Raw genomic sequence first — 21,733 nt, forward strand, 5'->3', positions numbered from 1 at the left:
GCCACAACATGCAATCTTTAGACTGGCCTGGACTCATTAAACCACTAAACTTAAAGTGAATGACTTTCATGAGATGTGAAAGGGGAACGTGGCCTACACCGTGCACACTAGATAATTTATTAATCAAAATGTGCTCTGTCAGGGCTCCTCTGCACTGAAATAGATGCTGTTGGATGTGGTTCATAGAATCAGCAACAGACACAGTTATCATTATATAAATAGTCCATCAGCGGCTTTGACTACCTCGCTGATCTTCACCTTGAATTCTACCCCATACAACATCCAGACAGGTGCTCAGGACTGCTTCCCTGTAATGTCTCCCACACTGTTTTTATACAGATTATAGACAATAGCAGGGATGTACGTTTTGGGAGGGGAGGGCTGCCAGAAGCATCCATTGCAGCAAATAATAGTTGCACCCAAGGAAATGGCTGAGAAGTTGTAACCCAGGAGGTGAAACTAGACTAAATAAATCACTGAGTCAAAAAGACAAGGGCAGTAAGCATGTGAGTTAACATGAGGCAGGCAGCAAACTAAGATGATAGTCCATTCAGACTCAAAGGTAGATGTGCAAGGAAGGAGCAGATCCAGTAAAAGGGAGCACAGCTGCATGGCACAACAGAATAGGGATAGGGCAGTCTCCATAATGCCAAGGCCATCCAGGTCAACAGTATGAATTGTGCCTGTGTATTCCCAGGCACAACACGATATTCCCCCATGGAATGAGGTTCAGGCCAAATATTTGCAGCACCATTCATTCATATTTCTGCTTAAATTTATTTATACTTCTTTAATTTGCACAGGGTTGCATCCAAGTAAACAGGGAGCAGAAGGCAAATATATTTCCCACAGAGAGAATGCACATTTGGATTCCTACATATTTATGGCTCGAGTGCAGTTTACAGAATGAATCTTCACAACCATGCTTACGGGGGGCGGGGGGACACACACCCATAAATCCGCTGTTTCTTTGCTGGAAAGACTGGGTTGTAACCAACGGTGGCTTTGTGTCAGTGGAAAGCTCTTCCGCTCGTGAAAGGGTGAACATCTCGTTTTCACTAACACACACATACACCTGTATCCACTATAGCCCAGAACTTCCTGAGTGTTGGGTGGGTTCTGGGACAGAATGAGATAGGGCCCAGACGGCTGAAAGAGGAAGGAGGGACCAGCCAAAATTGGATGCCTCACCTTATAAGCAGTTCCAGGCTTTGTTTAATTAAATGATTAAAATTAAAAATTCTAACACTTTGGAAACATACAGCCCAACCCACAAGAAAAGCCTGTTCTTAACAATTCCCTCATTTTCTCCAGTGTACGTACAACAGCTTCTATGCTGTTACATATATATTCCACATTTTGCACCATATCAACATTGAGGAGTGGGGCAGAGGTGAAACACAAATCTGTGTTTCACATCCTATGGATATATCATATCTTGTAAAGACATCAGAGTTAATAACTATGAGTTCAATTCAGATAAAATTAAATGCATTTAAATCATATTTAAATCTATGAGGCTTGTTAAATTTGCATATGTGCCACTGATTTCAATTTCACTGTGACTTCTGAACACTTACATTTCCTTAGGTTGTGTGCTATGAGATGCATTTGGTGCTCTGCCTCACAGATTCCCACAGCATCAGATTCCCCATCGGTCTCTAAGGGTAGCTCATTGCTGGGGAAAGATCTTACCATGGGATCTGCCAGTCCCACATGAATCCTGGTCAGGAATGCTAACGCTGTGGCATAAAGACCAAGCAACATGACAACAACAGCCACGCCACAGTAGTGTGTATGTATAACTCAGGCCACAGATGTCATCATTACATGGCAAACTTGCCTTCTTCGCATTGAGAATTTTGTTTGCATAGAATTTTTTTTTTTTTGGGGGGGGGGGAATCTTACCATGATCAAAATTCCAGACTGCTACACTTTTTCTTAATACCTGCATTTATTCCTATACAAACTATTATTCACATTGCAAAGCTGTGTTTCAAAAGAAACGCCCTTTCTATATTTGTCTTATATATCCCAATTAAAGTCATACTTCTGCAAATAGGACATTGTTTGGATCCAGTCCTACTAAAACACACACACACACCACACACCCAGGGCAATATTCCAGAGGCAGCTGTCAGCTCCTCAACCCCTTGTGAAACCAGTTACTTCCTCTGCCCCCCCTACTCTCATAGTCTTTCCAGCTGTTTCAAAAGCTGATGTTGAGTTACTGTTTTAATTACTGAAGGCCATTTGTTGGTGAAGCTTTCTGAAATAAAAGGAGTCATTATAAAAGCAATATTTGCAAAGACTGTTCCCGGACTGACACTGGGCCAAAGCAATGTAACACACACTGCTAATTCTCTGCAACACTGAAATGTCTGAGGCACTTTGGTTGTAGCAACACCCAACATTTTAGCTTTTAGTCTAGTTCTATCTCATGGACATGGTAGAAATCAGATTTCTGGCATGGATCATACCACCATCATAGAATGGACCATACCACTTCAGACTGGGGATTCTCTATCCCTAACCTAGGAGGAGGGTATTGAAAGGTCTGTCTGCTCTTGTGTTAATACAACCTCATCAATTAATATTTGCCTGAGTCTCTTCAAGAAGAAGAGTTTGGATTTGATATCCCGCTTTATCACTACCCTAAGGTGTCTCAAAGTGGCTAACATTCTCCTTTCCCTTCCTCCCCCACAACACTCTGTGAGGTGAGTGGGGCTGAGAGACTTCAGAGAAGTGTGACTAGCCCAAGGTCACCCAACAGCTGCATGTGGAGGAGCGGGGAAGCAAACCCAGTTCACCAGCTTACGAGTCCACCGCTCTTAACCACTACACCACGCTGGCTCTCAATATCTGTCTTGGGATGTTGGTTGGTTGCTACCAGAGAGAAACAGAATTTCCCTGGCTGTGGAAATTCCCTCCAAATATATATTCACCTGACGTCTTTACTGTCTTTTAGACACTAAGCTATATCCATCCTAACTGACTATTTTTTACAGCCGAAAGAAACCATATAAAAATATAATAAATAACTATTTTTTGTTAGGTATAATGCTTCTTGTTTATATTTATAATGCTTTTTTACAGCTGTTGTTCATTTTAGTTTATTTTTATTTTAACGATGGTGATATCTTAGATTATTTTATCGATTTGTGAGCTGCCTTAAAGACCGTTGTAGTAGAAAGGCAAGACACAAGATTTAACAAACAAACAAACAAACAAACAAACAAACAAACAAACAAATGGGTATTTTCAAAACTGAAGTAATTTAATTTCACAGGCTACAGATGAACCAATGCGTATACACCATTGTTTTCCAGGTTAGGTATACACCATTGCAATACTGCTGCCTCATTCTGCTTCAAGTCTAACTCACACATTTTATTTTCAGGTCCGCATCTAAGTTGGGTGGGTTTTTAAAACACACTCTTAACAACGTGGACAAGAATCTCAGGAACCGGACATGACTACCATTATGTCTTTCCAGTCCTTCTGACAAGAAAGGCTACTGTGGTACTTTTGGAGTTTATGCTCTCTGCAGTGCCCGCACCCCTTAGACTTTATGCAGTCATGTAAATTCACCTCCATTCCCACTACAGCATTGTGCAACATTATTGGAAATGTTCTGCCAGGGTTCACTAGTATGATGTTCCACAGTGTTTTATGCTGCATTTTTTGACCATGTTTGCATGTGGTAGATAGGCAAGAAAAACTGACTCTTCCATTTTATATGGCCATTCACCCGGCTTCTCACTTTTTTCTTGCCTTTGCTGTAAGGTTCTAAAGTCAACTCTGTTACAAGTTAGTAGACAGGGACAATAGTTGTAACACACACCTTAAGTTTTATGACTGCCACACTCCACTGGCATGGCAACGGCCATCTAAATTTAACTCCTCCCTTCATGGTTATTAATAATAGCCTGACTGCCCAACCCCATTTCTGATGTCTTTCCATCACTTGTTGCACCTTGGAAGCTGCCAGGACATCAATCTCTCTTAGCCTGAAGAGCTCCTTAAATGAAAAATCTTATCTAGAACAGGTCATGTTATATAACAAGTCAATAGCTTTGCCTGGGAAATGAAAGATGATGAGGTAGAGTCCCCGGGACAGAGGCTATCTTCATAAATCTGCCAAAAAAGGAGCTGTGGATTACATTACTGGATTAATTATCTGTCCTTCAAAACACAGCCCTGACCTCAGTGTCTGAACATCACCAGCCTAACCCAGCTTGTGAACACAAACAAGGGATTGCTTCCTCTACGGTGATATTAGAGGGGGCCGTTTGCTGGTTGCACTTGAGTTTAGCAAAAGGTATTCTGGGAAATTTACAAATGACACTCAGATCTCTAGTGTTTTCCATGTGGCTTTTCTCAATTCTGTTGTCCTTTGTGACATTTACCTTTGCTTTCATTTTAGTTGCTAGTCTCTGTATGTTTAAATGGGTTTTGAGCTGGATGCTGGCATTATGCTAAATTTAGTGAAAGCAAAGGAATCACTTGAATCCAGGTTAAGGACAGCAATTTCTAGCTCAGTGTAGATTGCATTGGGGCACATACAGTAACTCGTGTTACTGATTTGAAGCAAACATCAAAACTAAAGAAACAGTTAACCTTAAAATTAATTCTTCCTTGTGGCACCTACCCACACAGAATTTGAGAATTTTTTACCATGCCCCTTTGGGATTCTGTCCAGATTTCTCCAAAAAATTAATCTGAAAAAGAACCTCCCAGTTCTTTTCAAGTTTTGCTTTATGTGAAATCCAATGGTAACCTAGGGAAGTGCGAAAATCTTGCACTTGGGATAAATTCAATTCAGTTCACATTTAAATTATGTATGAACCTACATAATTTTCACTTTGAAACAATAAGCAAAGCAAAACACAGCCATCCTTTGAAACTTGCACTTCTCTGACTTTAGCAATGCAGTTCTCTAGCAAAGTAATTGTGCAAAATGAGCAAACAAGACTAAGGTGTGCATAAAAATGCATATAGTAGTGGAAATTACGTTAGAATGCATTGTATTAGGAAAAATGAGTGTATTAGGCAAAATTGCATAGAAACATGTATCTTAGAAGAAATATGCTGATGAATTTGTGGAAATGTGGAGATTGAATTTAAGATTGGAAAAAATGAACAAGTGAGTGAAACTGAAACTGATTCGTCTATCCCTACTTGCCAATGAATTTCACTAGTTTTATTACTTTATTATTACTACACTTAAGATTCTGCATCTGTTTCACCTGAGTAGAAGCTCAAGCCTTCATTTTTAATTTCTCTTTAGGTAAAATTTCAGAGACAATTCTATTCCTCAGCCAAGTTGAGCCTTTTCTAGAAAAGAGGACCTTCAGCCATGTCAACCCATGAAAGGAAAATATATGGGAGTTGATAAGACAATGTGATTGCACACTTGATATCTTTGTAACTGAATCACTTGAGCTTGACCTTACTCTTTTTTTTTTGAAGTGGTTATGCTTCATCTTCTAGCTTTAATGTTCTTCTGTCAAGTGAAAACCTTGTATTTGTAGAAGGGCTGTATATAAAAAAGTTTCTGCAATATGTTCTGAAGCAACCAATATCAAACACAATTTGAAAATGTTGGCCTAGAATTATTATATATTTCTTCACCGCCATGCCTGTAGTTTAACAGAGAGATAATTAATTAAACTGGGGAAATAAAATCAGTATTTTTACTTTTCATTGAACATTTCGTTTGCTTTTGCTACCCTAAATTTAGCTTCAACAATTGGGGGTGGGGGAAAGCCTGCAACAATCATTTTTAATATTGCTGAGTTAATTCCTAATCAAATTCATCAGCTATCTTCTGACATTAGACAGCTTTTTGCACATTTTGCAAATGTTTTCAGCCCAAGCAGAAAATATACTCACTGACCTTTACCATAATAATAGGGGATAATGACAAACTAATTATATATTTCTGGATTGACAAAAACCAAAAATGAAACTTGCCTTTGGTGCATGGATTACTGGAGCCTTCACTAACTTAAATAATTGCCTTTTAGAAACATACAGACACTGGTGTTACGTATCATCTATACCAATAGCGAACTCAACTTTCTGAGTGCTGGTCCTTATGCAGCCAAAACAGCACCACCCAAAGGCAAGAGGGAAATATGAGTAGGCTTAGGTGAGCAACAGAGTTTGCAGAAATACAAAAACCAAAGGAAAAAAAAACCTTCTCCCCACAAAACCTTTAAGGTGGTGGTGGGAAATGAAGGAGAGGGGGAAACGACACCCTGAAAACTGCTCCATGAAGATGAGCGTGCTCAGAGGCTTGCTGTTGAACACTGCCTTGCTGCTGGCAGGGATAGGTGATGGCAGGATGCAATGCTGTATCCTGAACAGGAGGACTCCTGACTGAAATATTCTGTTGTGGGTCCAAGTTGCACACACACTATGTGCTTACTTTCTTCATCCACATAACTAAAACCAGCAAATTATTATTCATGCTAGATAGGAGCTGTCAGCACTAAAACTGAAAACCTGCGTGCTACTGCCCTACGCTGTGAGCTACCAGGTCTGCAAGACAGGATGTTCCCTGATATATGAAGTGCTCCAAGTGCCTAGAGTAACACCAAAGGGTCAGGCGTTCCCACTACCATTCTTGTCACACCACTAGGTTTCTGGAACCCCAGTTGTGGCTTAAGTTCCAGTGTTGCAAAAGGACTTCTCTTTATGAATTACAAGTCCACGTATGGGCATACTGACAATAAGCTTGTCACCTGCTCACCTTACTATCTGAATTTGTGTATTTATATAAGGGTGTTCTGCAATCATGCAGCACTCAGGAGAACCGAGGGCTCTGTGAATGTTCACTGACATCTGAGATACCCAACTGTACAGCCTGCTGCAGTAAGGAGGCACAGACAATGCCTTCCTTCCTTCCTTCCTTCCTTCCTTCCTTCCTTCCTTCCTTCTTCCCTTCCTCCCTTCCTTCCTTCCTTCCTAGCTACCTACACTGTTTCCCCCCCTGACGGAACTCAAGGCGGCTTACAGATAAACATTTATTACAGAGGTAATTTTCTGGCTTTTCTGACTGCACAAAACCAGAATCCATAATAGACCCACTGGCAGAAGCAAAATACACCACAGTGGTGGGTAACTCAATTCACCACATGCCAAAATCAGATGCTCAAACTGCATGTGGCAAAATACGCCAGTAGAAATTCCCCTTTTCCTACAGTAATGCTTTCTACTGAAAACTGTTGAGTTAGTATCAGTTAGTTCCAAGCAGATTTCAAAACTGCAGTTTCAGCTTGCAGACACAATCCAAAAAGAAAATGCAAAACAGCTTAATCACTTGTGGCTTTGATGTATTCTGCATGATTTTCTATGATGATAGGTGGCCTCCCCAATGTGATAGACCCAGGGGTAATGATTAAGTTATTGATGTATGTCAACAGATGCAATCATGTTTATTATGGCTGTGAGACCGACTCTTACTCTGCAGGCACACAGATTCCCCAGAAGAACGTTCAGGTTATTTTGGCAATAACTCTGTTGGATAAGGGTGGTGTGAGAGATTATGGACCATTCTATTGGCCAGATAAAAGACGGTGCTGATAAACAAAACTGTTATAACCAATTCAGAAAATAAGAAATGTTTAAGGAGATGATGCATGAAGAAGTATTGGCTCATGTAAGGCGCTTCACCTGCACATATGGCAGAACTTCCCCACAAGATGTTGACATGTTTCTCTAGCCTTAGGAATGGTCCCACAACAAAACTTACTACGGTAAATTGTAGTCTGGATTTATTTCATTCGAAATATCAGCTCACTAATATTTGGGTCTGGTTCCTAAGCCAAATTATGGCTCCGTATGAGCAAGCAAGTGTGTGGGTATGGGGAGCAAAAATTGTGCTTGCTTTGCTTCTTTCTGGTCCTGCGGCTGCCACACCACCAGAGGTAAACTATGGTTTGACTTAGCATTATGTGTAAACCCAGGGTTGTTGTTTTTCTCTCTCAAATTAACCCTATGCACTAATCCAAGAACAAACCTTAACTTCAGCTCATGGTTTGTTTGGAGTGACACAAACTATAAGTTCAAGTTCACATGTTGTTGTTGCTTAGTCGTTTAGTCGTGTCCGACTCTTCGTGACCCCATAGACCAGAGCACGCCAGGCACTCCTGTCTTCCACTGCCTCCCACAGTTTGGTCAAACTCATGGATTCTTCATGGATCACTGCCTTGCTTGGCAAAGGGGCTTGAATAACTCAGAGAAGCTATGAGCTATGCCATGCAGGGCCACCCAAGATGGACAGGTCATAGTGGAGAGTTTTGACCAAACGTGATCCACCTGGAGTAGGAACCAGCAAGCCACTCCAGTATCCCTGCCTAGAAAACTCCATGGACAAAGTTCACATGTAATGCTAAGCAAAATCATGGCTCAGCTCCTGGTAGCAAAGCAGCAAACAGGAGGAGAAGCAAAGTGGCTGTGTTTTTTGCTCTGTGTACCTACATGTTTGAGCGTACATTGCTTATGTGTGGTTTAGCTTAGCATTATGTGTGAACAGGGCCTTTGACTTTACTATGTAAACATGATCAAGTGAATTTGTCCTTGGATTTAGAGCATACCAAAGCAGGTTATGCAAGTGACTTATTTATTAAACTTAACAAATATTTGCGAACAACAGTGCAAAGTTAAAAAACAACAGCTTCAAACTCCGAAGGGAAAAAGTTACTAGTTTTATAGTGGCAGGCAGGGGAAAGACTCAGACCACTCTGTAGATGTGTTTTTTCTGTCTGATCAGCTAGCAAATGTTGGCTGTCAACCGAGCTATATGATTTTGCTAGGCTGAGATCAAATGCATAATAGCGGGTGTCAAGAAAGAAGCAACACACCTGTGCCCATCCTATAATTTTTTTCACAGCAGTAAAACGTTTTTTCAAACTCAAATATAATTAATGATACTGATTTTTTTTTAAGCTTTAAAAACAGAAACTGGCCTCTGTAGAGAAAGGGAAACACTGAAAATATTGCTTGAAGCACACTTGAGTGTTGTGAAAATAATGCATGATGCTGCGGGAGGAGGAGGAGGAGGAGAGAGAATAAGGAGAACCTATGAATTTCTAGCAATGTTGCCCAGCTCCAGTTTTACCATTGCAGTTTCTACCATGGGATATTTGGATTAAAGGTTGTGATTACTGGTCTTTTGGAAGGGCCTGGAGGTTTATCACCAAGCTGCCTGCCTGGGACAGTTTCAGGGCATAAAATGGATACAGCAATTTACAAATCCTGCAGTTTTGTCTGCATCAAGATTTCCATTATTGACAGTTCTCTCCCAAAACATGCTAAAAGGAGGGTGTGGAGAAACAAACAACAAGAATAAAATCTACACAAAAATCTACACCACACTTACAAACCTCAAGCCAACTGTAACTGAAAAAAGGGAGGGATGGTAAAATAGAAATATCCTATTTGGAACCAAGAGCAGTAATGACAATAACAAAGCGGTCTCAAATCCAGTTTCTCACAAACAGGTGATAAGCTTGAGTGGCTTATGAGTAGAAAAAACAAATAGAAAAATGGAGTTCAGATATGAATTTGCAAATTCAAATACTTCAAAACTGAAATTATGAAGATGGCATATTTTTTGAGACAACATGATGAATACCGGTACTTTATTTTATTTATTTCAACCCCCTATTTCTTTTTCAGACACAATTTTATTAAGTTCCTGTGTATTGTTCTAGGAGATTTCCAAATTCAGTTCAGATACTTTGAATATTCTTTGTTTGTTACAGAACAGTGAAAAGAAAGTTGCAAAAACATAAACGTTGAGAGTCATTAATGGCAAAACAACAGCTTAACAGCTGAAGCCAGGCATAACAGACACACATCTGAAAACAACATCCCGATTCCTGAAGCTCAGTTCAAGCACAGATAAAAATTAAAATATTCCACATCTTCACTGATTGATTTCTAGCCTAACATTATGTTTGTCAAAACATAATACAGACACAATTACTGATATCATATGTTAATTCATTCACACCGTAAGAGTAAAGAATATGGTGGAAAGCAGGCAAAAAATGGGATTGTTTCATCAGTAATTGGTCTCCTTATATTAATTTTTGTAAATATAATCTTTTATTTTAAAATTCAGAACTTTTCAAGATACTGTGAGTCTTAGGGTTCTTTTGCTGTTTGATTTTATGTCAATATCTGTTTAGATGTTGTTTTTATTGACTTGTGTGTGTTCTACAAATATATAAACTTTTTTTAAAAAATAGACTCACAGAACATTTTAAAATGGGATTGTAGAAGAGGTTGCATGCAAAAATGATATGGTTTATCAACAGATGTTATGAAAAGAGGAACTGTCTTTAATGTTCTACTGTGAAAGTCTAACACTTTATAGCTTGGATTGAGTGCCAGGAAGATTGTCACCTGGCCAATTCCTCTAACTTTGCAATCATGCTTGTTCTACAAGAACTCCTTATGGACTCACCTGACACAATTGTGTAGCCAATACCTCTGGGACGTCCCTTGTCCTGGTCGATTGCTGTTATCATACGCACAGTTGTACCCTGTGGACCACAAAGGAAAGAGGAAAAAAAGAGGATTCCAGTTTTGCAGGCACTGTGGAATTTGTTTCCGTGTCATTTATCATTCTCGCTGGGCAGTTCCCCACTGCATACCCTTGCAATTTGTTTCATAATTCCTAACTTCAAACATGCTAAATAGTCCTTGTGAACGGATCCAATGGCAAGCCCAGCTTGTCTAAAGAGAGCATGGGCAAGTCAGCAGTAGATGCTGAAATTGCTTATCTTACTTAATTTAATCATGAGCTATTTGGGAGGTGCTCAAGGACTACAAAAAGCATCTTGCTGGATTTCCAGAGCAAACTCCCGCAGCTAATGGTATCCAAGTCTTCCACTCCTACACACCTTTTGTACTAAACCTCAGTCTTGACCTGCAACCCTCAAAATGACACTAACCGAACATGACCCATGGGGCATCCATGTTCTTGTGGGGCAGGCATGAGAGGAATTGAATGGTGTCTTTTGTTTTGAAAAGTGTACGTGGATGCTCCAACACCATTTCCTTTGTCACTTATCATGAGTCCAAGGAGCTGGAGCTGAAGTTAGGTCACCAAGGTGAATGTGGCTATTAGTGACAGAGCTTTGCTTCTGATTTGGGTCACTTACTCCTGGGAGCTGAAACAAAGAAATCCCAAACAGAGGCTATGAGAGGCAGGTACAGATCTAAAATGCACAAGCAACTTATAGACTCTACCTCATTTTTTGCTGCTTCTGAAAAGAACAGTGAGTTGTTTATTTTACTATGATGAGTTGCTCCATAATAACTGTCTAAGCTTGTAGTTCCACACATCAAATTTTGCACGGTAATCATTTTATACTATTGCCAACGACGTACAACTTGGAGAGATACTCCTATACCCCCTTCCCCAAACTAAAATTAGTTTCTCCATTATTCTTTGAATGAAGCAGCTCTGTCAAGTAAGTAACCAAGACTTCCTGGTCCTTCCCCCCCCCCCCCCGCTGCCACCTCCTGTCTCCATTGAAAAGTTACACTCCTTCAATAAAATGGACAACAAAAGTCAACTGCAAGTACATCTGAAATTCCTCACTTTGAACAGCCAGTCTCCGTTTCTTCCTAAGGAGTAGGATATTGGTTAGAGCTGCCTTGAACAACCTGGTGCCTTCCATATGTTTTGGACTACAACTCTCTTCAGCCCCAGATTGGTACCAGGTTGGTAAAGTCTGGGTGAAAAGGTCAGTCAAAGGGTGCATAGAGAAGGAGAATTATGATTCCAACCCAGAACCCCTAGTTTTAAGCCTTCAGCTATGGTGTGTTGCATACTACTCAAGATAGTCTTCATTCATGTGGCTAGGATCAGAATGAAACTTCATACAGGGCTCCGTAATGGTTATGGAGCTTCAAGCAACCACCTGCATCGAAAGGCAGCTCTGGATGTGTAATAGGGAAACTATCCACAATGGGTAAGGGAACAGGGAAGGCCGCACTTACATGGTGGCATGTGTAGGCAAGAACACCCTCCATCTACAGATCAGAGTTATTGAACTAGAGCCTTCTTTTCCCCTTAGCCTCTACATCTTTCAGCATAAAAGCTATGAATTTTCTCCTAAGGTCATGGTTACTCAACAAATGCCCATATTTACACACATAATAATAATTAATGTAGTGTGAACATATTTTATGGCTTTAGGCTGTTCTGCTTTCCTTTGTTTATTGAGACCCAGGGAAAAGAGGTGTCCATTTTGCCCTCAGGAAAAAAAAATGCCAACTGTGGCATTTGCAGTCTAATGAGACAGCAAGAACACACATCTGCCTTGGCAGCAGCAAACTAACATTGTAATTCATCAGATGAAGGCCGAAGGTCAGACAGAGTTGCTTCACTTCTATCTCTTATCCAAATACCTTATTAGCCCCATTTTTCTTCATAAGTACTTTTAGACAGCCAGTTATTTGTTTTTTTAATCTTGGCATTGTGTAAATTGGTGCAATCGACAGAAATAGCTACTTCTAATAGACAAATATAAATACACCTGAAGTCTAACAATTTTCCTGACAAATGAGAAAGATATAGCTCAGTTATCTCAGTTATAGGCAGAAAACCTGCATTCAAATGGAGGCATTTTCAAACACATTTTCTCACAAAATATGCATTTCTAAAGGTATTTTATCCTTAAAATGAAATTCTATATACATTTTGGTATGTTTTTTTGAGGCAGATATGCAAGATCTGAAGAATAACCATATTTTGGTCAGCATATTAGTAGCATCTCTAACACACACAACACATACATTGTATTTTATACATGTATATAAGCACACTTGCATATGAAAAAATAAATGTGTTAAAAAGGTAATTTTTAAAAATCTATATGAACACTTTTGACAGTCCTTAACCATGCATTGCCATGAATAAATCTAACACAGAGAGGTGACGGTTACTCACTAGCAGCAACAAAACAAATCCATTTTGTAAGTGCTATTAAAACCTACAGTTTCATATTGGGCTCCTTCAATACTATAGATACAGAAAACTATTTTTCAAAATGTTGTGCTGAAAGTTCTTTGAAGCCATAGACTGTATTCCAGGCATTTCAGAAGACACTTTACGAATGTGTTCACATTAATCTGAAGACATTAACTATAAATCCTTGGTAACTGACCTTTGAATAAAATACTGTGCTACAGCCATGCTACTAACGGAAGGGAGAGTGTCTAAATCATCAACAATGATTATGTTTTCCAAGCCAGTAAATACAGCTAAAGAGGCTACAGGTCACTTACATTTACCATCACTCCTTAGTCTGGCAAGCTAGTTTAGTCAAAATTTAACGTACCTCAACAGCAGAGTACATTCCTTTAAATGCATGAATTCCTGCATTCAGTTCCTGCCATCTCCAGCTACAGCACCTCAGGTAGCAAGTCTGAGAAACCATTTTCCTAGGATCCTGAACATCCATTGCCAAGTACAGTCTACTTTAGCAGTTGGACCAGTCATCAACTATTTCTGTATAAGGCAGCTCCTCATATTTGCATACACAAACCATTTCCACCATCTTCCTCAGTTTTTAAAAGCTATTTTTTAAGCAAAATGTTTAGTGCCGTCATATACAGCACTCAGTTCTGGATAGCCCCTCTATAGCTAACTACTCAGTTTAGCCACAATAGCCTTCAGAACACTGTCATGAACTAAGTTTATATACTGACATGCAAAGGCATTGGAATCCCCCAGTCCAAGGCTTAGCTGTTTTGCAAAAGCAATTAGTTCTCTGTGGAATCATTTGCCTCTTCGTAAGCAAACAGCAAATGTTCCAACAGATCAAAATTACTCAATTCTCATGCTTACTTTTGATGCGAGATACTCACCGTAAGATTATTTCATTTTAATGTACTGGTTTAATGACAAATTCTTATAAATGCACCCTGAATAGTAGCAGCTGCTACATGTCATGTAAGATGAAAGACTTGAGAAAGCACAAGACCTCTGACCTGATCAGGGGTACACTCTGCTAAATGAAAAGCGAACATGGTACTCATGACTTAGGATAGATTCAGGCAGTTGAATTTCCTTATAGCAAGAGTAGGGAACTTCTAGCACATAGGACTTCAGTTAGCCTCTTCCAGCACCCCAGCACAGTGTTTCCAAACGCCTCCCCTTCTACAGTCTTGTTTTTCCTGCTGCTGAGTTGACCTCTCCTTGGGTGACCTCTCCTCTTCATGGTCTCCCCTCTGCTGCACAGCAGACTGGCAGGCAACACCTGAGTAGCAGGGAAGCAGGGGTGGGGGTGGGGGGCTGGCTGCAGAGTCCTGCTGTCAATTACTCTCTTCCTAGAAGCCAAGCAATCTGCCAGTTAAGACACAGCTCTCTACATTTGATGGGAACGGTATGTGTCTGCACATGAATGGATTTCAATGTGTGCACTGTATCCTTTTTTTTAAGAAACCAATAATTTATAGAAGCAAACGTTTGATTTCTCCTGTATTTATCATTATTTGATTATGTATACTTGCTTTTAAGCTTTGATTTGTCTACTTTTGATAAATATTTCACACCATCTTATGTATATTGCTTAGATATTCTTAAATTTTGATTAAATGGTCCATATCTTCTTTAAAAATTTTTTTATTAAGAAAACTATTAGAAGATTCACACAATCAAGATCAGATGTTATATTATGAATAGATTATATAGTAATCAAATTATACAAACAATTATCTATTTGTATTACCTATCCGTTATCATATGAGCAGCTTTATATCTCAAAATATTGAAAATCCAAATTTTGTTGGTGGGGGCAGTAAGTTCCTTACTAACAAAAGGATTCCATTTACCATGAAAAGCAAATATTATATTTCTACAGCAAATGGTCTCTAGTCTTTGAATATAAGGGCTTTTCCCCAAAATGAGTTAATTCTCTTAAATTGTGGTTATCTTTATGATATTTTCAAATATCTTGTTTGGAGATATTCAAGCCATGAGGATGATTTAGACCCTCATTCATCTTTGAATACACCTGAAGAACCTTCTTGCTTTCAATAGTTTAATGCTTCTACGCATTCCCAGTTCTATATGATCTACGACTGATTTCAACGGGGAGCGATTTGGGCTTAAGGACATCTTGCAATGACCCCAAATTTTCAACCAACTGGAAAGAATCCGAGTCTACATAAAGATTTGAAAATGGCAGAGAACAAACTAATGCGCAGGAAAAGAAATAATTCTGCATAACACAAGATTTAGTGATCCCATCCCCAACGTGCTACCCTTTAATTTGTAATTCCCACGGGAGAGACATGAAGTTCTGGCATCTCATTTGTAAACTAAAGTGCTCCTACATTCCAAAAGCGCTGGGTGAAACCATGGCCTATCTGACAGTTCACTCATCACTTGTCAAAAGAGAGAGCATAGCTTAGAATGGTAAGTGTCAAAAACCGTGCGGCACATTTCAAAAGGAAGGCAGCTGCTGAGCAGGGTGGGTTTAGTGATGGCGCAGGAATAGCAAATGGTTTGTAAATATTTATGGGGCAGCTTTACCCTAACAAGCCAAACCTTTTGTGGCCTCCATGTGTTATGATCACAGGCAGAAATAGCTTAGTACTCTTGGTTCGCATTGTAAAGGAGAAAGGGCTTTCCTCTCTGAAGGACCATTGTGTTGAATCCAAGGTCATCGACAAAGGGTACATATATTCATATATCAAGGAACAGTGTGATCCTGTGCATGACTCCTCAGAAGTAAATCCCATTGAGTTCAAAGGGGCTTCCTTCTAAATAAGGGAATGCAGGACTGGGGTCTTATTTGTGCTCCCAAAGAGGGAAAAATAAGAACTGGGAAAGTGCACCAGTTCTCATTTACACCTGGACACCTGGTAGTGTGAAAAGTAGATTGGTAGGCAACTCACACAATGTCCATCAGGACTTCATCTTAATATGAAGCAACCCTTGGTTTCTCTGGGTCTTATCTGTATTCAGGTTTGCTTTTGAAAACAAAAGGGAACCCCGGTCATTACAATTATTTTTCTGAGAATATTCTGTATATCATCATCTGCTGCTTACCTGCTACTCAGCAGAGCAAGTGGCTATGCAGAAAGGCTGCAGATAACAATAGTTTTGAACAGGAACACAGGAAAACCCTTCCCTCACAAGGCACAAATGAAAGGGAGACATTGTCGAACCTACTAAACTCTTCTGCTAAAATAATACACATCTGCTTTTAAACAGAATATATATATATATATTCTTCACCATCTTCTTTTTCCAGTGAAAGGGAGATGATCTATTATAGATCTATTATAGATCCCCTTTAATAAAATGTTGAGCTTCTAATAAAACACTCACAGGTAGACTAAAATATTATAAGGAGGAATTAACCGAGGCACACTGAGCCTCTGGGGCAGTGACAGCACAAATCAACCCTGTTTCTTTAACACGATGTTCTTTCTTAAATGAGGACCTGGAGGAAGATGTTATCTACTTGTTATAGGGGCAGCTGCTAGGCCAGAATTAAAACACCCACTGTGATCACAAAATCTATAAGGGTGTATATATGAACCAGGCCCCCAGCTTTCCCCCTTGCAGATTAAAGTCCTGGGACAGCAAACTGAGGGCGTTTTCTGTTGTGGACTCAAAATTTTGCAAGGGAACAATTGCTTAACTGGTTGGTTTTTCATTGAAACAGGAACCACCGAATTGTAAAAGGAAACCAGTGCCTTCGTAATGGAATTGATGCTGTCCATCGATTGTCAACACTCCTATGCTACAATGCAGAGTTGTGCCACTGTCACTAAGGATAACCTACAGGACAATGCTGGTTTAAGGTGTTACTATGAAGGTGTTACTACTCTAAACCACCTTAACAGCTTGCGACCAGTTTTCTTGCAGGGTCACCTTACCCTAAATAGGATCACTCAGCTGCCTCAATCTGCAGAATGGGAACTGTTACAGGTGCCACATAATAACTCATTCTACACTCGTAATGAATCGATCTTTTCGTGTAGCAGCACCTACACTCCTGCCTATTGGCATTGTGCAGGCACCTTCGCTGTACACTTTCTGGCACCTGCTTAAAACATTTTGTTTAGGCAAGTCTACCCAGACATGCAGAAGCTACATGCACTTTATTAGTTTTTAGCTACCATTGCTTTTAACTTTCCTTTTAATATTTTTAAATAGCTGTTTTTAACTTTTTAAAAAATTAGTAACTTTAATGTTTTATTTTATACTTTTATAAACTTCTCAAGGGGCTTTCTTACAACCGAGCAGTATATAAATTCTGTTAATCAGTCAATCAATCAATCAGTTTATTTGCTTGGACACAGTGTACGTGCACATGCATGCATTGGGTTTACACAAGCAGAATCGGAGTTGTATAGCCCTCAGAATATTTTAAGAAAGAAGGCACATGCAGATAAATAGCTTGCAATGACTCTCCCCACTTTCCTGTCTGTTATATCATGTTTAGGGGGGAAAGGGGTCACCAAGGGCACATGAAAAGTGTTTTTGTGTTACACCACAATATACTTGTTCTATAAAAATGAAACTATAGCATTCCTTCCTTCCTTTCTTCTATTATAGGATTAAGGACTTAAAAGGCAAACTGGAACCCCATATCGCAGGAGGAGGAGCTGGGGGTGGGGAGGGGAAGAGAAGGGTGCTGAAGAAAGCCGCCACAGCAGATTCCAGAGGCAAGAAATCCTATTTCGCACTCCTTAATTCCAGTCAAAGGGCTGATAGGAATCTGCTTGCAGTAATTTGCTGCAGTTTATCCAGTTCTTTTCCTTCTGTCGGCTCTTCAGTGACAGGCTGGGTGACATGCTGTTACTCGAGTGAGGAAATTAAAATTTGATGCAATAATCCCAAAAAGGAGGATTTTATTAGGTAATGTATAAAGTTTTAGATTAGGCGCTCCTGCTTGATACATAGATAGAAAAAAATCAGGCACGCTGCGCACCACTGATAAACAGAGAAAGAAATGTAAGTAGACAGACCAAGAACAATTGCTGGAGTCCTTTCCTGACCTTTGTACAGCTTATTAAATCAGCATAAGAAGGAGCACCTTTCATGTATGAGAGGCCTGCATGTGCAACAGGAGCAGATAACCATATGAAAACAGAAAAAGGCATGCAGACCTTCAGATTTTAGCATCGGAAATCCAGTAGCAACCAATGTGTCAGGGAAGAGCCATGGAGCCACCCTGCTTACACCACCAGCAGCAGTAGCCATGGTGAATTAGGGCTATGTGAATACACCAGGTGGAGCATCAGATTGGTACAGTGGTACCTCCGGTTGTGAACAGGATCTGTTCTGGAAGTCCGGCCGGATCCTGAGGTTTTAGCAACTGGAGGCAGTCGCCGGGTTTGCCGCTTTCACAAGCTGAAGTTTATGTTACCCGAGGGTAACATAAATCGAGGTGCTACTGTACTTAACAAGCTGTCTTCTATCAGACCATTGTAGCTCAGTAGTGTCTACACAGACTGGCAGCACCTCCCCAGGTTTCCAGGCAGGTATCCCTCCCAGCCCCACCTGAAGATGCCAGAGATTGGACATGGGACCTTCTGAAGGCAAAACAGATGCTCTCCCATCAACCTATGACCCTTCCCTGATTCACTACCACTCAGGTAAACTGTGGTGATGCTGGAGTCAGGAGTGCGGCTCTGCCCAAGCATACTAGGAAAATCCATTTATGACAAGGTGCATCATCCAAATTCAATGTTGGTATATACGTGTACTGCATGCACTTCACCATGGCAAGTTCTCTATACAACACACGTAATGTAGTAGGTCAGGATAGAAATGGCACACCAGTGATTTTAGACATTTCTATTGCACTCGTAAGCTTTAAATACTTATGCTCATGTAGTATGTATTGAGACTACAATGTCAAAAGCGGTCCAGATAAAAATTATCTGCAAGCTATTTCATTGCTGCTTAAAAAAGAAAGAAAGCACCCTCCCACTGATTATTTCTAGATGAAGGGAACCAATAAAGCCTCATAATTTGAGTGAAAATTATTCATTAGTGTTTCTGGATATGTTTTACATCTGTCCACTATTCTAAGAAGCACTGAGCCAATTAGGTTGCAGAAAGTATTGGCCAGAGATACAAGCAAATCCCTTGGAGATATGAAAGCATTCAAAGAATATTGAGAGGGAAGACAGATAAAAATAATAATTCAATGCTGTTGTTTTGACGTGAGTTGGGTTGTTTTTTTTTTTTGTCAGGCTGAGAACAAGAGAGGCAAATGTCAGCATGCACAAGCAATTTTATGTTCCTCTGTGCTCTCTCTATTGACTTCCCAAACAGTTCCCTAGAGGAAAAATACATGTCATTGTACATCCTCAATCCATCAGTCATATAGAGGACCTTCTCTGAACATTTACCTGTTTAACAGACTCCAAATGACAACAGAGAACATGATGTGGAAATCAGACAGTATAAACTCAGTATACCCTAAGAAGAAATGCACTGGGTCAGAATTCTTATTCTCACATTAATTCCTTTAGACTAGGGCTAGCAAAGTGACCCCCACTTGAGGTCGTTGGACTATAACTCCCCTGACCCCTGACTCTGGCTGCAGTTGATGGGAGTTGGCTTTACCTGCTTTAGACTGCTATTTGAGTCAAATTAGGTAGGGGGAAAGACAAATTAAGGTCTCATATATATAAACTCGAAGACTGTATTCTTAAGAAATATTTGTATTTCACGTTAGACACAAATCCTCTCCAGGGCTCCCCCTGCCCCACTACAATGTCCTGTGTAAAAAAGTCTGCTACTTGACATTAATTGTTATGTATGTTACCGAAAGTGTCAATAGAAAAGGACCATTTAGTTCCAGACACTGCTATATTGTCATTTAATTTGAGAGATATTCCTTCTACAGGCACAAGGTCATGCAGTGAAGGTGATCCAGTACATAATCTCAGATGCTAGTGGGGATTTCCATTTCTGTAATACCATATCATTCTTCTTTCCTTCTTGTTATTAATGTACTAGGCAGGATTTTTTTCCACCTCCTCTACTGCTTATATTGTCTCATGTGAAGGAAAGCTTTAATATAAAATCTGGAACGATGTGTGTGCAGTCCCTACAACCATCTGTATTAATCAGTGACTTCGCTCTTCTCCAGCTACTTATCAGCCTTTTAAGTTAAGATCAAGTGCTTTATTGGTCAAATATTTAACACACCCTTTATTAAGGAAGGAAAGTAATAATTTTCTGTAAGAGGTCCAGAATCACTTATATTTACAACATCAGCAGCTGTGGTACCTTCTTCTAGCTTTCACAGTTCTGAGTTGGTACATGTTTGGATAGTGAACAAATGTTTCTGCATTATTCAGAAGTGAATACTAACAAAAATAATTACTTTGCACATATCAACAACTGAGCCACTTGTCTCACACTGGTTTCTCCCTAACAGAGTCCCATCCGGAATGGAGAAATCACTCTCTCTCCTGTATTCCCCCTTTAACAATTTTGTAGTCCTGTACTGTATTCCAGTACTCTACAAATCTATGTTCAAATCAGATGTAAAAAAAATAACAAAAGATGTCCCCTCCCATCTTTGAAAGTATTGCACCTAGTTTGCCTTGTTCTGATATCTGCTTCCTCTTCTCTCTGTTCCAGTTCCCACTTCCACTTCTTAATACAAAAAAACTGCAGACAAAAGAAGATTCAATTGGGATTATGTGGGAGACGTTCTCAATAGCTCTCTTAATCCCTAACAAGATGCCGATCTAAAGCTCTTACCGGAGGAGAGTTCTCATAGATGTTTGTACTGTATGGCAGGTTGATGAAGATTGGGTCCATATCTTGCACATCTGTGATGGTGATCGCTAGATTGGCCAAAGTAGAAAGTGGTTTGGTTTTATCTTGGTCCTTAAAAATGAAAAGAGGAAAAATATTGAAAGAGAATTAAATAGAAAACAATTAAAACCATTTCCCTTTAACATCTTTTCATTGCTGTCTCCTACAGCAAAGTTCTAGCTGTAGAAATGAACCTAAAAGCTGCCATATTTATTACAATTATGATTTACCCATCCTTCACCCTATGGCCCCAGGGCAGGTTACAACAATTAAAACACAATGTTAAAATTCATTTAAAACAATTTACAATCTCAAAAACAAAGTGGGTCTATATGGTGTCAAAAGACAGGCCACAGACATGCATATTCAGCATTTCCTGGAGGTGATATAACAAAGACGCCAGACACATTTCAGTGGGGAGGGAGTTCCACAATTTCGGGGCTGCCACAGAGAAGACCCTCTCCTGCCCCTGAGCTTCTGATGGTGGTAGAACAACCAAGAGGCCCCTTTTGCCAAACTTAACACCAGAGGGGGTCTGTAGGCAAGGAAGTTGTATTTCAGGTATTTGGGACCTGAGTCATTCAGGGCTTTATACATGAACATGAGCACCTTGAATTGGGCCCAGAAAGAAACTGCCAATCAGTGCTACAGTTTTCGGATCGGGGTTTAAGCGAAATCTAAGCAGAACTCCAGATAGTAATCCGACTGCTGCAATTTTGGGCCAACTGCAGTTTGCAAGTCATCTTCGACGGCAGCCGTATGTGGAGCACACTGCAATAATTTAGTCTGGGAGTTACTAGAGCATGGAGTGCAGTGGCCAAGCCACTTCTGTTCAAAAGGGCTGGAGCTGGGGAAAATCACTCAAAGCCACTGCAGTGGCCTACATCTCCAGTGACAGGGTAA

The 21,733-nt window shown here is 40.0% G+C and overlaps 1 protein-coding gene across 1 annotated transcript in view; it reads right to left on the minus strand.

Moving 5' to 3' along the window:
- CDH23 (cadherin related 23) overlaps window positions 1–21,733 on the minus strand; it is a 394,671-nt gene that overhangs the window by 226,113 nt on the left and 146,825 nt on the right. Inside the window, exons 8-9 of the mRNA XM_083740685.1 lie at window positions 20,774–20,902; window positions 10,481–10,559 (exon numbers count right to left, since the gene is read on the minus strand). Coding sequence (XP_083596811.1) covers window positions 10,481–10,559; window positions 20,774–20,902 — 208 coding nt within the window. The remainder of the gene's footprint in view (window positions 1–10,480; window positions 10,560–20,773; window positions 20,903–21,733) is intronic.

This window comes from Podarcis gaigeae, assembly GCF_964106915.1.
Source record: "Podarcis gaigeae genome assembly, chromosome: 5".
Taxonomy (NCBI): Eukaryota; Metazoa; Chordata; class Lepidosauria; order Squamata; family Lacertidae; genus Podarcis; species Podarcis gaigeae.